At 42.3% G+C, this 16,529-nt stretch overlaps 1 protein-coding gene across 2 annotated transcripts in view; it reads left to right on the top strand.

The window, feature by feature from the left end:
• Egfl6 (EGF like domain multiple 6) overlaps positions 1-16,529 on the top strand; it is a 57,704-nt gene that overhangs the window by 12,957 nt on the left and 28,218 nt on the right. For both annotated transcript variants that reach the window (XM_076918261.1, XM_034485501.2), the window contains exons 2-4: positions 2,131-2,243; positions 8,294-8,386; positions 14,145-14,264. In XM_076918261.1, coding sequence (XP_076774376.1) covers positions 2,131-2,243; positions 8,294-8,386; positions 14,145-14,264 — 326 coding nt within the window. The remainder of the gene's footprint in view (positions 1-2,130; positions 2,244-8,293; positions 8,387-14,144; positions 14,265-16,529) is intronic.

A 16,529-nucleotide genomic window follows, 5' to 3' on the forward strand; every position in this document is an offset into this window, starting at 1 on the left:
ATTTGGCAAACGTTGCTTTTTGTTTTCAAGACAGTTTCTTGCAATATAACCCTAGCCAGCTTGGAACTTGCTGTGTATATCTTCCAGCCTAAAACAATGATCATCCTGTCTCTCACTCCAGAGCACTAGGATTATAAGTGTGCACTATCAGATTCAGACAACCTGAGAAGTTTTTTGTTGTCACAAGTTGGGGGGGGGTACATGCTATTGACAACCATGGATGCTACTAAATATCTTAAGAGTGCCCAAGACAACCCCCATCACAAAAAAGAATTATACAGCCTAAAATATCAGTCATATAGAGATTGAGAAACCTGTTCTAAGTAGATGAATTAATAGCTTATGAAGGGATGCTGAACAGGTGGCTCAGCAATGAAGAGTGTTGGCTGCTCTTCCAGAGGACCCAGGTTCAGTTCCCAGCACCCACATGGCAGCTCACAACTGTCTACAACTCCAGTTCCAGGGGATTCAACACCCGCACATACACACATGCAAGCAAAACACCAATGCACATAAAATAAAAAATAAACAACTTTTTTTTAAAAAACTGAAAAAATTGTTCTCTTCCAGAACTTTTTCTCTCATTCTATGCTCTTGGTGAATAAGATGTCCCAAACTCCATTCTTTTATCTCTGAGAAATGAAGTGTGTAGAAAGGGCATATCACGAGAGGAACAGACAAGGTTGTTTAACTGTCTGGCTTGGAGTAAGATACTAGCATATATTCAATCCTGTACCTGACAAAAATATACATCCCTTATCTATTAAAGAACTCAGGAAATCATTTAACAGTATATTTCATACACAAAAGGAATCAAATGTAACCCTCCATAAAATCTGTCTTTTAGTCCGGTAGCACTTCTGTTCAACCCAAAAATATCAAGTAGGTAAGCAGGCAAGGAGCTTTCTACCTATGAGTGTTATTTAGGGTTCTTCCTGGGAGGCGGGGGCTCACTCTTAAGATCACCAAGCTACAGCCCACAGATCAAGGTGACCCCATTTTTATACAATGTATGAGCCACAGCCAGTTTTAATATTTCAAAGGGTTGATGATGGAATAAAAGGGCTCCATCTCCAAGGATGCGGGTGTGGTTCCATTGAAGGAGTGCTCACTTGACACCCAGGAAGCCCAGGGTTTGATCCTCAGCAACACATAAATCAGAAGGAGTAGGAAGAAAATAGCAGGAAGTTGAGAAGTTCAAGGTCATCCTTGATTTGGCACGTTCAAGGGCAGCCTGGGATACATGAGCTACTTTGCTGACTGAGCTAGCTTCCCAGCCTCAGAAGTCAAGTGCTATTGGAAGAATCACACCCATCTGTTTGCTTCCCCTACAGCTGCTTTTGCACACAGACATAAACCTATGGCCTTCTTGCAAAGCCTGAAATATCCCCGCCCCCCTCCCCAGTCCCTTTGAAAAAATGTTTGCTGACTGTTGCTCAATAGTTTAGCAAATTGTATTTGCAGGAGGCTGGTTGGAAACACAGCAAGTTTAAATCCCCGGCACCTGGCTCTTGGAAACATCTGCTGGGGGATGTAGCTCCTCTTTATGGCATTGCTGTTTCCTCTTCTGTAACCTGAGATGACTTGGCAGAATAGTCTCCCACTCTTAACTGTCCACAGTGTATGGTGATTCCAAGCTGTCCAGTGACTCCCAGGTGGCCATGAAGTAAAGGTGCAGAGCGTTCGTGGAAGCCAAAACCATTTAGCCAGTGAATCACAGAAGCAAAGCCAAAACTGGAAAGCCAATGTACCTATTCAGGACACATTGAAGAAGTGGCACACAACTGGTCTCAAAAAAAATGTTCTTTTTTTTTTTTTTTTTTGTCATTTTCTCTCTCTAACTTTAGGTTAACAGGGGATGGACAAAACTAGAGCAGAGTTGGCAAAGGCTGGAAGGCAGAGGCTGCCGACCTCCAAATTCAGGGGTTTTAATCTGGTTTGGTTTTTGGTTTTTGATTTGTTTGTTTTTTGGTTTGTTGTGGTGGCTGTTGTGCTACGGAGTCTAGCACTTACCTCAGGTCTGTGGAAAACACTCAGATTCTTGACATCTTTCCACTTGCTCCAACGGCAAGAAAGAGTCTCCGTGGCCTTCTGTTTTCTCAATACTAACCCACAGTTCTTTATTCACAGTCCACGGGATTATGGGTTGCCAGCACTGGCACACCAACCTGGGGTCTGTCACTACGGAGCTAAGATGGCCTGCTGCTATGGTTGGAAAAGGAACAGCCAGGGAGTATGTGAAGGTGAGTTTTGTAAAAGTTTAGACCACCCTGCTGTTGGATCACGATGGCCTCGAACTCAGAAATCTGCCTGCCTCTGCCTCCCAAGTGCTGGGATTAAAGGTGTGTGCAATCACTGCCCATGGATAGGATTTATTTTAGGAGACTTTCTTGTTCATTCTTATTTCTGACACTATTTGAGCAAGTATAACTGGAGTTTGGTTGTTTTTTTTTAATTTGTAGAAACTGAGATGGGCAAAACTAGGCCAATTAACTTCTTCTAATTATAGTTTTTCCAGCTGATTTCTAGCAAAATACACATTTTAATTATCAGTCATAGGCTAATAGCCAAGTAGTCTCTGTCTACAAAGTAGAATAGCGGCCTTTATACATTATAGATATGCGACTCCCATCTTTAAATTCCTTAAGAGTAGTTTCTAGTGGCAAGAAACACATGCATGTAATGCAAAGGTGGGTTTTTTTTCAGTATTTTGTGCAGATTACAGACTAAGAAAACAGAGTTTTCCTTGGACACTGTTTCTCAGATTCTGTGTTAGGAGCTTACCTCAGATATCTTGTAATTTCCAGAGGATTTGGGGGAGCTGAGATGTATTAATCTCTATGTGGTTTTCCAAAGTGATCCATATTCGAGATAGAGAGCCATGACACCTGCATTTCTCCAAGGCAGCTGGCCATGTCCTGAATAAAATTCATTACCTCGGGGTAGAAATCTGCTTTCACTGGCCCCAGCAGGTATAGATGCCTAATCCTGATTGTGAGTTCCTTGTTGGATAAGTGGGCTAATGACATGCCCAAATGTTCCAGAAATACATTACAATGCTAACTATTTTGGAAGTAACTAGCAGGGCTGTGGTGGTGCACGCCTTTAATCCCAGCACTTGGGAGGCAGAGGCAGGCGGATTTCTGAGTTTGAGGCCAGCCTGGTCTACAGAGTGAGTTCCAGGACAGCCAGGGCTACACAGAGAAACCCTGTCTCAAAAAAAAAAAAAAAAAAAAAAAAAAAAAAAAAAAAAGTAACTATAGTATCTCTTCATAAGCCTTTCCCTGACCCAACCCCTCCATTCTAGCCAGCCGCCCAAATAGCTAGATTAATAGCTGCTTGGGTGGTGGAAGTCATTATTTTTCAGTAAGGTAGCCACTGGTAATTTCCCCATGCCCCAGTTAGTATCCCCGTAACTACCCACATCTAGGCAAACACCTTAGTGAAACTCACTGGGTCTGTCATAGTCACTTTTCTATTGCTGTGAAGAGACACCATGACCAAGGCAACTCTTATAAAAGAAAGCATTTAATTGGGGCTGGCTTACAGTTTCAAAGGTTTAGTCCATTATCATTATGGTAGAGAGCTTAGCAGCACAATCCATAGACAGATATGGTGCTGGAGAAGTAAGTGAGAGTTCTGTATCCAGGTCCACAGGCAGTGGGAAGTGAGAGACATTGGTCCAAGCTTGGGCTTTTGAAATCTCACGGCCTAACCCCAGTGACAAACTTCCTCCAACATGGCCACACTTCCCACTTCCTCTCAAGTAATGCCTTTATGACTAAGCATCCTAATTTATGAGCCAATGGGGGCCATATTTACTCAAATCACCACAGGGTCTAAAAAGGCAGAAGATATGAAAATAGGAGGAGGGCTTGTTGGGAAGAAAAGGGGTTTCAGAAGGCCTGGGAGGAAGATAAGATAGTGGGAGCTGAATATGATCAAAACACATTGTACACGTGCATAAATTTGTCAAAAAAATACAAGATTTTAGAAGATCTAGATTGACCATAAGGGAGGACAAAATTTGATGTCAGAAGTTCATGAAACAACAGAAGACATGGATAGTGTTTCCACACATTCCCTGTTATTCAGAGCTTTCAGCCATCAGAGTTTCTTTGTAATGGTATGACAAGGATATTGGATGTTTTTTAAAAAATGAAGATCATCATTGTCTATCCAGTCACAGGAAGATAGAGCATCACTTTGAGACCTGTGCCAATTAAAAGAGCATCTAGATGTACCGCAGTGGGTAGAACACTTCCTAAGCGTGCTGTTGTCCTCCTAATTGGATGTTTATGATCAAAGACATCGGATTTTAGACTGATGTGGGTGACCTTGGAGAAGGTAGTGAAGTTCACTATGCTCTGTTTCCTTTTCTGAGACATGGAGAAGACACTAACCCTCAAAAGGTCCAGAGTGGAGGCACTAAAGTGTGTTCTTACTGCCTGTCACACAGAAAAACATGCTTCATAAATTACCATTGATTCAGAAAGGACCAATGACTCTTGTCACAATTCTGTCCTTCAAAGTACCAGGTGACGGGAGCAATAAGTGTAGCTTTGTTCTTTACCTAGACACAGCATAAAACCTTTGTAGGCAGTCAGGTGGAAAGGGGTAAAAGTCACCGGAGACATGTGACTTACAATTTCTTACAGCCTCACGACCCTCAACACTTACTGCCATAAAACTTGGTCAGACCTGGCATGCCACTGGGGAGTAAATGAGAGTGAGCTTTGGCTTTCTGCAAGGGCTGTTCTTCAACTAGATCAGAGTAGTTTGGCCACAGTCTGTACAGCCAATCACAGTTTCAGTAACTTCTCAGAATATTTATCACAGGCACGAAGGAATGTAAAGCCAAAGGTTAAAAGACCCAGTGGGAGAGTGTAAGAAAAATTTTCAATGTGCACATGCTGCGCGCTAAAGATGTTTAGCAACTCTGTTGCTTGTGTTGAATATCTGAGTTTTAATTTGCAATATTTGCAATATATTGACCAGGCTGGCCTCGAACCCAGAAATCCGCCTGCCTCTACCTCCCAAGTGCTGGGATTAAAGGCGTGCACCACCACCGCCCGGTGCAATATAACTTTTTATTTGCAATAAATAAAATAAATGATTTTATTTATTTGCAATAAATAAAAATATTTGCAAAATAACTTTTAGATCTAAAAATACATATCTTATTTTTTTGAATTTGGTGGTTTTTTTCCCCAGAGTTTCATGTAGCCCAGACTGGCCTTTAATTCTCTATATAACTGAAAACGATCTTGAACTCCTGATCATTCTGCTTAAATGCTAGAATTTCAGCCACTTGCCACCATGCCCAGTTTATGTAGTCCTAGGGACCAAACCCAAGGCTTTCTGCATTCTAGGTAAGCACTATCCTTACAAAGCTACATCCCTAGCCCCTGCATATTCCTTCTTGTCAGTAAGGTCAAAGGTTCTTAGAAGCACAAAATAACAAGGATAGCCACTCCCCTCCAGCTGGGTTTCTTAGTCCTAAACTAGAGTTCAGCCTGTTCAGTAAGAAAAACACACCTCCACCTGCCCCAACAAGCAATACCAAACCCTGGCTGGGATGTCCCAGTCCACACATGCCTTTTGTTTAATCTACTCTTCAGTCTTTGTTTCTCTCAGCGACCTGAACCCATGCACACTGGACCCCTGCCCCCAGCCCTTCCCTCTGCTCCTGTCTAGATCTTTCCTCAGCAGTGAAGTCTGATCAAGTCTGTATCATTAACCTCAAAATATATGTCACTCTAATGACAAGGAATGAAGTGTTGTCCAAGGACAAATCCCTAATGAAAAACAGCAGACAATGGAGACTGGGGGGGAGGGGGAACGGGGGGGGGTCAAGGAGGAATGTGTGAGCTTAACTTGGTGCAAAGTGTGCCTCAGCCTCTGTCTCTCTTAGACAAAAACTGAATTTCCCTTTGCTGGATTGGCTGCTCTGGTCACAGATCCAAAGTCACTGTAAATTAAAAACATCTTTCTAAAGCTTCGACCTTAGAGCAAGAATATTAGTCACTATTTCTCCCATGTTCTCTCTGGCATTCATCCTGGGCTTTCCTGTCTGGATCACACTGGAAATTAGCTTCCAGGGAGCAATCACGGGTCTTTGGGATTTTAAAAAAAATATATCAAAGATTTATTTTTCCAACATCTGAACTTAAAGCTGCATCACCAAGCCCATGTTCATAACAAAGGAGACACTGAAAATTAAATTCCATCTCTATAGTCTTTGAAAGTGGAAAGTTTTTTTTTTTTTTGCTGGACAAGCTTTTTCCCCTCCTCTCCTTACTGTCTTAGTTATGACTTGTTCAGAACCAAAATGTTTCCCTGCGACAATTTCTATGCCTATTGCTTTACTCACTATTGAAAAAAAAAAAAAAAAACTATGTTCCAGACATGGTGACACACACCTCTAATCCCAGCATTAGAGAAGCAGAAGTAAAAAAAAAAGACCATGATCCTGTAGCCTGAGCTACATAAAGATCAGCCTGGGATACATAAAGAGGGCCTGTCCCAAAACAAAAACAAAACCAAGGGCTAGGGATATAGCTCAGTGCTAGACCATTTGACTAACATGCACAAGGTCCTGGGCTCCAGGTCCATCCTTAGCACTGCAGTATATTTGCACACATAGTGTGTATTTTTGTGTGACATATACTTGCATGTGATGCATCTATTTTCTCATCAGTGGCATATTCACAACCTTATATGCAGGAGAAAACGTGAATTTTGAGTGATGGTCTGAGGACACCAAAAACATTGTAGCAGACAGGAGCTGTCTCACTCGTTTCGTTCATCTCCTTCCCCACGAGTCTGCATTAAACCTGCCGTGATCCTCCATCATTTTTTCCCTCATCCCCAATTCAAGTGCAACATCCAAGCTCCCTTGCTTTAGCCTACCCTTATGTTCACTGAAGAAAGATTTACTGAATGCCTACTCCACACCATGCTTCAGGATCTGAAGGCCAATAACAGAACAAACCCCATCTATGGTATGCTTCTGTGACCACTGTCAGCAGCATGCTTCTGGTGCCCATCAGAGTGAGCTCTTCAAATTTAATGGTAGCAAACCACACTAAAAAGATCTTGATGATTCCAAAGAAAAATAATTAGTGCTTAGGGTGATTACTCAGTAAAGTGCTTGCCACAAAGGCATGAGGAGCTAAATTTGATCCACAGAACCCATGTAAATACATACGCCAGCTAGACAGACAGACAGACAGACAGGTGGGCTTGAGCATGTTTCTAATCCTGGCCCTGGAGAGGCAGAGTCAGGTGGATCCCTGAGACTCACTGACCAGCCAGCCTAACTTAATCTGTTATCTTTACAAGCCAGTGAGAGAGACTGTCTCAGAAAACAAGACTGGGGGAAGAGGGACAGCAAGATGACTCATCGGGTAAAGGTCCTTGCAGCCAAGTCTGATGACCTGAGTTTGTTCCCCAGCAGCCACAGAGTAGAAGAGAGCCAACTGCTGCAAGTTATCTTCAGACCTCCACATGTATGTCATAGCACATGCATTCCCTGCCCCTGAATACAAATCAGTACATTTTTTTCTTAACAAATAGATGTCACCTGAAAGAATGACACAAAAGGTTGCCCCCTGGCTTTCACATTAAAGTACATACATGTGCATTCACTCCCACACACATATAAACACACACATATACACACCAAAAAGAAAGAAAAATAGAGAAATACTTAGGAGATAAGAAGAGACAAGTGGCCAGGCAGTGGTGGCCCACACCTTTAATCCCAGTACTTGGGAGGCAGAGGCAGGCGGATTTCTGAGTTCGAGGCCAGCCTGGTCTACAGAGTGAGTTCCAGGACAGCCAGGGCTACACAGAGAAACCCTGTCTCAAAAAGACTAGAGAGAGAGAGAGAGAGAGAGAGAGAGAGAGAGAGAGAGAGAGAAAGGGAGGGACCTTGAACTTGACCATGTTACTCTGATACGTCTTCCTCTTGAATGCTCTTTAGTAATGCTTTAGGTTGACATGCAGAAGTAGTAGGCTGTGTGGTCCAAGGGCTTTATGACACTGCAGGCATGGCCATGCTAAGCAAGTGAGTCCAATGCACTGTCATTCATTGCTTTGTGGGTGTGAGGGTTGGCTTTGTTCACAAGGCAATCCCTGCCCAGTGTTGAAAAAGATGAACCCAGATTAAGGAGGATATCAAGTCTCAGTCCATTTCCAGAGAGTTCTCTGCCATACAGAAGGGCAATTGGCCTATGTACCTTGTCAGCGTGTCAACTATATATCATTAGGATCTCTTTCCCTTTTACAGCTGTGTGTGAGCCCAGATGCAAGTTCGGTGAGTGTGTGGGACCGAATAAATGTAGATGCTTTCCAGGATACACCGGGAAGACCTGCAGTCAAGGTCAGTATAGCACCAAGACCCTGGGATGAACTCCATTTCAATGGGCTCAGGGAGGAAAGACAGCACTAAAGATTTCTTAGAAGTTGATAGTTAAATCTTGAACATGGTTTCAAGATGAGAGTTTTTAGCTAATCTGTATTTGGTAAATGTGAAACCTCTGATTTTTTTTCAAATTATACAATAAGGGTACTCGCTTAAAATAACTATTGTTTTTGAGATTATCTAAATAATATACATTCTTTATTTAAAAAAAACAGCAGTGAATGAGGATATAAAAGTAAAGAGGCATGGGCTAGTGATGTAACTCACTTTGTAGAGTGTTTGTCCAGCATGCACAAAGTTGTGGGTTCAATCCCCAGCACAGCATAAACCAGGCATGATACCACACCTGTAACCCTAGTACTTAAAAGACAGGAGGATCAAAAAAGTTCAAGGTCATTCTTGGCTACATGACAATTTGTAAACCAGTCTGGGATACATGAAACCTAGCCTTAAATAGGGGAAGGGCCTCAAGGAGAGACTCTGCCCTTAACCCTTATTAGAAGCACAGTTAACAATTTACTGTAGATTAGTGAGTGGTCTCAACCTGTGAGCAGAGACCCCTTTAGGGTGTTGAATGACCTTTCACAGGGGTTGCACACTGGATACCTGTATATATCACATATTTACATAATGATTCATAACTGTATCAAAATTACAGTTATTAAGTAGAAACAAAACTTTCTAGTTGGAGGTCGACATAACATGAGCTTAAGGGTTACAGTATTAGGAAGGTTGAGAACCACTGCTCTAGACATTCAGAAACCTTTTTATCACCCTACAAGCATCAGTATTTCTCATGAGGATGCTTACCTGTAAGTATGCGCAGGGCTCAGACTCTTTAAGGCCATGTCCTAGTACTTAGTATGGCATTTATCTCTTATGAAACTGATGCTTTCCCACCATTACCATTCTCTCCAATCCCTCACCACTGCAAACAATGCTAAATCAAACATCCTTCTCATATCCACTCAATAGCCATCTCTTCTGTATTTGGCTGAGATAAATATCTAAAAATGGAATCATTGGATAATGTGCAGTCTTTTTCCCCAACATATACATTTCTGAGATGTTTTGACTTTGTTTTTGACATGGGGTCTTACTATGTAGCTCTAGCTGTCCTAGATGTAACTCTATAAAACAGGATGGCCTTGAACTCGAACATATCTGCCTGCTTCTGCCTCCTGGGTGTCAGGATTTAATGGGTGTAACACCACACTGGTCTGTTTTGTTTTGAGACAATCTCATATGTCCTGGGTTTGCTGTGTAGCCCAAGATAAACCTTGAAATTCTGATTCTCCTGCCACCACCTTCTAAGTGTTTAGATTATATGTATATGGTGTTGGGAGCGGAATACAGGACATGCCAGGCAAGCACTTTACCAACTGGGCTACATCTCCAGCTCAACAACAAATATACTTCTAAGGACAATTTATGGTATTTGTCTTAGGCTTGTTATCTGATCACAATTAAGGATTTATTTAATATATAGAACATTGGCCAAGATGGTGGCACATGACTATAATCCCAGCATATGAGAGGTAGGGGCTGGAAGATCAGGATTTGAGGCCTGGCTCCACTGTGTGCTAAAGAACAGCCTAGGCTATCTAAGACTCTGTCTCGAACAAAAACTCTGTCCTCCAGAGAGAGAGAGAGAGAGAGAGAGAGAGAGAGAGAGAGAGAGAGAGAGAGTTGTTAGCTAATATATACTGCCCATTTGCATTTACCTTTCAGATGAGTGATAAATGTTTAATGTATTTATATAGCAATTCTGTTTCGGATGTGTACATGCTAAAACATACTAGTTACATTCCTAAAATTCAAACTTAACTAGCAATCTTTTATTTTTAGTTGCCAAACTTGGGAACCATCTCCTGGGTCATCTGGCACTATTGCAAGACATTTGGAGGATGTGATACTGGCATCTACTGGCTAAATATCTGCCTTAGGGTTTCAATTGCAATGAAGAAACACCTTGACCACAGAAACTCTTATAAAGGAAAACATTTAAGTGGTTCTGGCTTACAGTTCAGAGATTTAGTCCATTATCATCAAGGCGGGAAACAAGCCAGCATGCAGGCAGACATGGCACTAGTGAGGTAGCTGAGAGTTCTACATCCAGATCAGTGAGCAGCAGGAAGAGACAAAGATAGTGGGCCTGGCTTGAGCATTTGAAACCCCAAAGCCCACCCCCAGTGATACACTTCCTCCAACAAGGTCACTATTCCAGCAAAGACTACACCTCCTAATCTCTGTCAAGTAATGCTATACCCTAACTGATCAAGCATTCAAACATATGAACCCTATAGGGGCCATTCCTATTTAAGCCACTACAACCACCTTCCAGTGCCCAGAAGTGCCCTGTACCAACAAAAATAGCTCAATCCAAATGGCAATAGACGTTGATGCTGAGAGACTGTGGAAATTATAGTAAGAAAAAAAAAAAAAGCCTTGAATGCTGGAGCTGGAGATCAGTTGATATAGTATTTACCTAGCATGCACAATACCCTGGGTTCGATCCATAATCAAACATGATGGCAATAGGAGCAGGAAGACTGAAGATTCATCCTTGGCTATATAGCAGGTTCCTGGGATATAAGAAATCCTGTCTCAAAACTAACAAACACAGAAGAAAAAAAAAAAAAAACCTAAAGCACTTTGGGAGCAAAGGGGGCCACCTTGGTCTTGGCTGTAGAGTAGATGTTTCAACTTAGGTGATTTTGTCATTCAGGGGACGTCTGGCAATGTCTAGACAGTTTGAGTTGCCACAGCTAGATGAGGGGTTGCTACTGGTAACTGTTGAGTGAATCCCATCCCTTCTCCTAAACACTCCACAATCCAGACAGCCCCTACATAGAGGAATGATGTGGACTCAAATGTCAAGAGAGATTGAGCAACCCTTGCATGCAGAAAGCCACACTAATTAAGTAAGTGCCCCCAGCCCTACAATAAGGTTGCATACTATCAGCCAATCACATTTAACTTCTCTCATGAGAAATTTCCCAGGAGACAGGGTGGTGGTTCAGCAGTTAAAAGGTTCGATCCTAGCACCCACACACAAAACTAGCAGGGCATGGTAATAAAGGACTGTGATGTGGGACTCACTGGCCACCGAGCCTAGCCTAATAGCTGAGTCCTCACTTCCTGTTTCCAAAAACCTAGGAAAGACACCTGGCCTCCTTATTCAAGCACGTGTGCACACACACAAGCCCACACAAACATGCACACCAAGCAAACACTGAGAACCACACGTTCATCAGTGAGACCTCTAGTTAGAACTTTCAGGCCAGGTGCTTCTTTTTCCTCAGCTCCTTTTCTGGAGCTCTTCTGACTAAGGGAGCTAGTTCTCAAATTCCAGTAAAATATTAACATTAAGAGAGTAGTCCGGTTGGCTCAGGTTTAGAGGTTGTCTCTCTTTCCCCTTCAGCCTGCCTGCCCCATGGCAGCCTGATCAAAGACGACTCGTGGCTGGCAATGGGTCTGAACTAATGTGTTTTTCCAAAAACCCTCTTAAGACACGAGTGAGTCACCTCTGGCTTAAAGCCAAGTGATAGAGTACCCTGGATTTTCTATTATGTCCAGTCACCATATTTCAGCTCCTCCTTTAAAAGAGCATGGGGATTGAGGCCAGTGAGATGGTGTATACAAGGCACACACACACACACACGTTCCTGCAAAATATAGTAAATTAGTGTATGTTTAAAAAACAGAAGGTGGCTGAAGTGTATGAGGGAAATGACAGGGTTGAGGGAACAGGCAACAGAGAAGGAAGTTTCAGGTTTTCCAAACAATCTGCATATACACAGAAACTTCCAAAGGCAGAAACAGCTACTGTTTTACCTTTCAAGGGCACACTCTGCCTCTGCCATTCAGAATATCTTCTCTTCTGTGGAATTTGGTGCCCTTTCTCCTTTCTATATCTTCCCTGGGGGACTTAAACCATGAGTCCTCCTCCACAATCATATTTCCAAAGACAAATCAGATCCTTTTATCACACTACCTTTTAACAATTTTTTTCTCCTTTATCTTTTTCTCCATTTTGAGACAGGGTTTCGTGCATTTCAGGCTAAGGATGACCTTGAATTCCTTATTCACTCCTGTATCCACCTCCTGAGTGCTAAGATTGCAGCCTTGTACCACCAAGCCTGGTTTTTGTGGCACTAGGTATTGAACTCAGGGCTTTGTGCATGTGAGGTGAGCATATGTCCAGCTGATCCATACTCTGGAGCTCACCTACTTTATTATTTTCTTGTTTTAAAAGAAACATTATTTATTCTTAATGTTTAAATTTTTTACCAAAATATACTACAAAGCACAGAAACAAAGAAGAAAAGACACCCTTGAACATGCCAATTAACTACTACCATGGCTAGCACTGAGAACTTTTCACCCTAGGTTTTTATTCCTTACACATTCCTGTTTTGTTGCTTATTCATTTAGGATTGATCTATACACATAGCCTTCTAGTCACCTGTGAACACCTGCACGTGGAATTAAATATGCTGCAACCAACTGCCTGTTGAGGTTCTTTCTAGAATGGTATGGCTAAGATAATGGGCTTTGGCCTGGAGCCACCCCAAATCACAACCATGCTGCCATCGTGAGCTGTTTGGGAAGCAGTAAAGATAGAAATACTCAAATTGTATGTTTTTGACTCTTCAATAAAGTAGCAACATATATAAGTGTATGCATATTAAAAATGTATAACTTAGGCCAGTGAGATAACTCAGCAGCCAAAAGTACTTGATGAGTTTGAACCCTGGGACTTGAAAGTTGTCTTCTGACCTCCACACACACACCATGACACTTATATTCTTACACATGTCACACACACACACACACACACACACACACACACACACACACACTAGTAGTAATAATGAAATAGTTTAATAAAATTATACAACTTGATAAATTGCCACAACACTTTTCTAATTGGAGACCAGATAAAAAAAGCAGAATCTTAACCATCCCCACCTTCCACCTATTTAAGCATTTCTTCCCTCAACAAGAAAAGCAAAGCCATGAATGGTGAGTAGTATATGCCTGTGATCCTTAGCACTAGAAAGGATGAAGCATAAGGGATGACTCAAGTTCAAAGCCAGACTGGGCTACAATGTGAGGATGGATGGATGGATAGATGGATAGATAGATAGATAGATAGATAGATAGATAGATAGACAGACAGACAAACAGACAGACAGATATAAAGGAGAGAAATGTGTATCTTGACTTCATTTCACCTATCACAGTATGTATGCAATGGATATATCCATTTTATTTTACTCAATATCTGTTTGTGAGAATCATCCTTTGTTGCCTAATAGTTGTACTTTCCTCTATTTAACCGTACAACATACTCATCACATACCCATCCTGCTGGGGTGTGTTTGAATCATTCCAACTAATATATGTACTATTATGATCCCTTTAGTAGATGGGTATGTGTGTGTGTTTGTATGTCTGTGTGTGTGTTTGTGTATGTGTGTGCATGCGTGCTTAAGCGTGCAAAGTACCTGTAGTAACATCCATTCCCTCCATTGCTCCTATGTGCTTCCACATCCTCACCAATCTCTCCAAGTGGGAAGACTGAAGGAAAGGGAGTGGTTCCGCAAAGGTGACTCTGTGTCCTTCCCCAAATTGGCATCTAGTCTCTCCCGCCGCATGGGTATTTTCCGACTCAGTTAACATTTCTCTCTTTCCTGTCTGGCCCCTGCAGATGTGAATGAGTGTGGAGTCAAACCCCGGCCATGCCAGCACAGATGTGTGAATACACACGGTAGCTACAAATGCTTTTGCCTCAGCGGCCATATGCTTCTACCAGATGCGACATGTTCAAGTAAGTTTCACCACTCAATGCTGAAGGCTTGCCTTTTGATATTTGATGCATGGGGAAAGACTTGGGTAACTTTTAAAAACATATCAAGCTGGGCGATAGTGGTGTGTGCCTTTCATTCCAGTACTCAGGAAGCAGAGGCAGGAGGATCTCTGTGAATTCAAGGCCAGCCTGGTCTGCAGAGCTAGTTCTAGGATAACCAGGGATACACACACAAAAAAAAACCCCTGTCTCTAAAAAAGTAAATAATAAACAAAAACAAACAAACAATATAAAGAGTAAAGATAATATTTAAAAACTATGCCTGTGTTATCCTAGTGTGGTAATGCATGCCTTTAATCCTAGCATTCAGGAGGTAGAAACAAGTGGATCTCTATGAGTTTGAGGCCAGTCTCATCTACATAGTGAGTTCTAGGCCAAACAGGACTACATAGTGAAACCCTTTCTCCAAAAAAAAGCAAACAAAAAAAACACCCATCCACCCCCAACCGTTGGTCATGGTGATCCTCCTCTCTCTTTTCCCCTCAGTCCCTTGCCTGCTTATTCCAAAAGTCCCGCCTCTGTCTTCCTGCCCAGCCATTGGCTGTACAGCAATTCTTTATTACCAAAGCCAGCTGGGGGCAGGGACCATCAGCGTCTGGAAGCATTAGAATCAATTCACAACATCTAGGGTTGAGGATATGGCTCAGCTGGTAGGGTGCTTCCCTAGCATGAAAAAAATCTCTGAGTTTGAGCCCCAGAACCACATAAACATGGCATAATAATACATGCCTGTAATGCCAGCATTCAGGACGTGGAGGCAGGAGGTTAAGTTATTTCAAAGTCAAACTGAGTTACAAATCAAATCAACATGGAGATACATGAGACTCTGTCTCAGAAAAAGTCTTTAATATCAACATAAGCTAAAACATCTTTGGGCACTTTTTAAAATTATGGTTAAGATGTACATAACATAAAATTTACCATTTTAGCCATTTGAAAGTGAGCAAACCAGTTAACTGCTACCTTCGTAATGTTCAGCAACCACCACCATCATCAAGCCTGATGACCTGAGATTGATGCCTGGACCCCACAAAATTCCTGGCTCTCACTTGTAATTTCCAGCACTCTTCCTCCAAGGTGGGAGGTGGAGACAAGTGAATGAGCATGGAGTCCATGGCTTACACAGTGTAGCAGCAGATAACAAGAGAGACCATGGCTCAATACAGCAGAAGGCAAGAATCAACTTCTGAAAGTTGTCCTCCAACCTCCACATGTATGCTGTGGCACCCATGTAACTGTACACTCATGTGCTCATAGGCTCTCTCTCTCTCACTACACACACACACACACACACACACACACAACACACACACACTTTAAAACATACTAAAAGGAAGAAATCTTAACCAATAACAGTAACTCCCTGTTGCCCTAAATAGCTACAAATCTGCTTTCTGTCTCTATGGATTCATTTTTTCTAGACATTCACTTTATAAATGGTGAGGGGGGTGAACTCACTGGGGAGAATCAATTACATATCTCTACTTATGTATGTGGAGATGAGTTGGATTTTAGCATGAAACTAGGCATGGCGATTAAAGGGAGGTGATAAATTTCTACACCATCCAGGGACATCTATCCTTCCCACCAGCTACCTTTCTCACGCCCCTTGCCCCACTCCCAGAGATTAGTGTCTCGTTAGAAATGCATTCTGACTCACATTCCTGAAAAGAAAAGCCCGTCTGTGATAATGAACCCCATGTCCTGGGGGGGGGGGGGGATGGGAATCTCTATCCATTCATTTCTTGAGAGAAAAGGCTTTTTAAGTTTTATATTTCAGCTTAAAGGCAAACCCACCTTCCCTGCCTGCCTTCCCCTTCCCCTCCTCTCTTGCCATCTCATCTTCTTCTGCCCCTGGGCTCTCAGAAAGCACAAGCCTGCTGCCTTCTGCCAGCTTCCCAGGGTTGCAATCATGCAGACAGACTCCCAGTCCATCCCAGTCTTTAGAAGGTAATGTGTAGTACCCCCCAGTGCCTTTTTGTCTTAGCCCTAAATCATCATTTACTCAGATCTTCCCTTAGCAGAAAAAAAAAAAACTAAGACACATACATTTGCAGTGTCTTTTTTCAAATATCCTATTTGTATAAATTGAGGAGAAACCCACATGAAACAATCTGATAGCTTATTGAATTCTTGTACAGCACCCTTGCAATTAGCACCAACTAGAACTTGGCCAGAACCTCCGTGTCTTGTGCCTCCCCAACGAGGACCATTATCTAGGCTTTT

Source organism: Arvicanthis niloticus, chromosome X, assembly GCF_011762505.2.
Source record: "Arvicanthis niloticus isolate mArvNil1 chromosome X, mArvNil1.pat.X, whole genome shotgun sequence".
NCBI lineage: Eukaryota > Metazoa > Chordata > Mammalia > Rodentia > Muridae > Arvicanthis > Arvicanthis niloticus.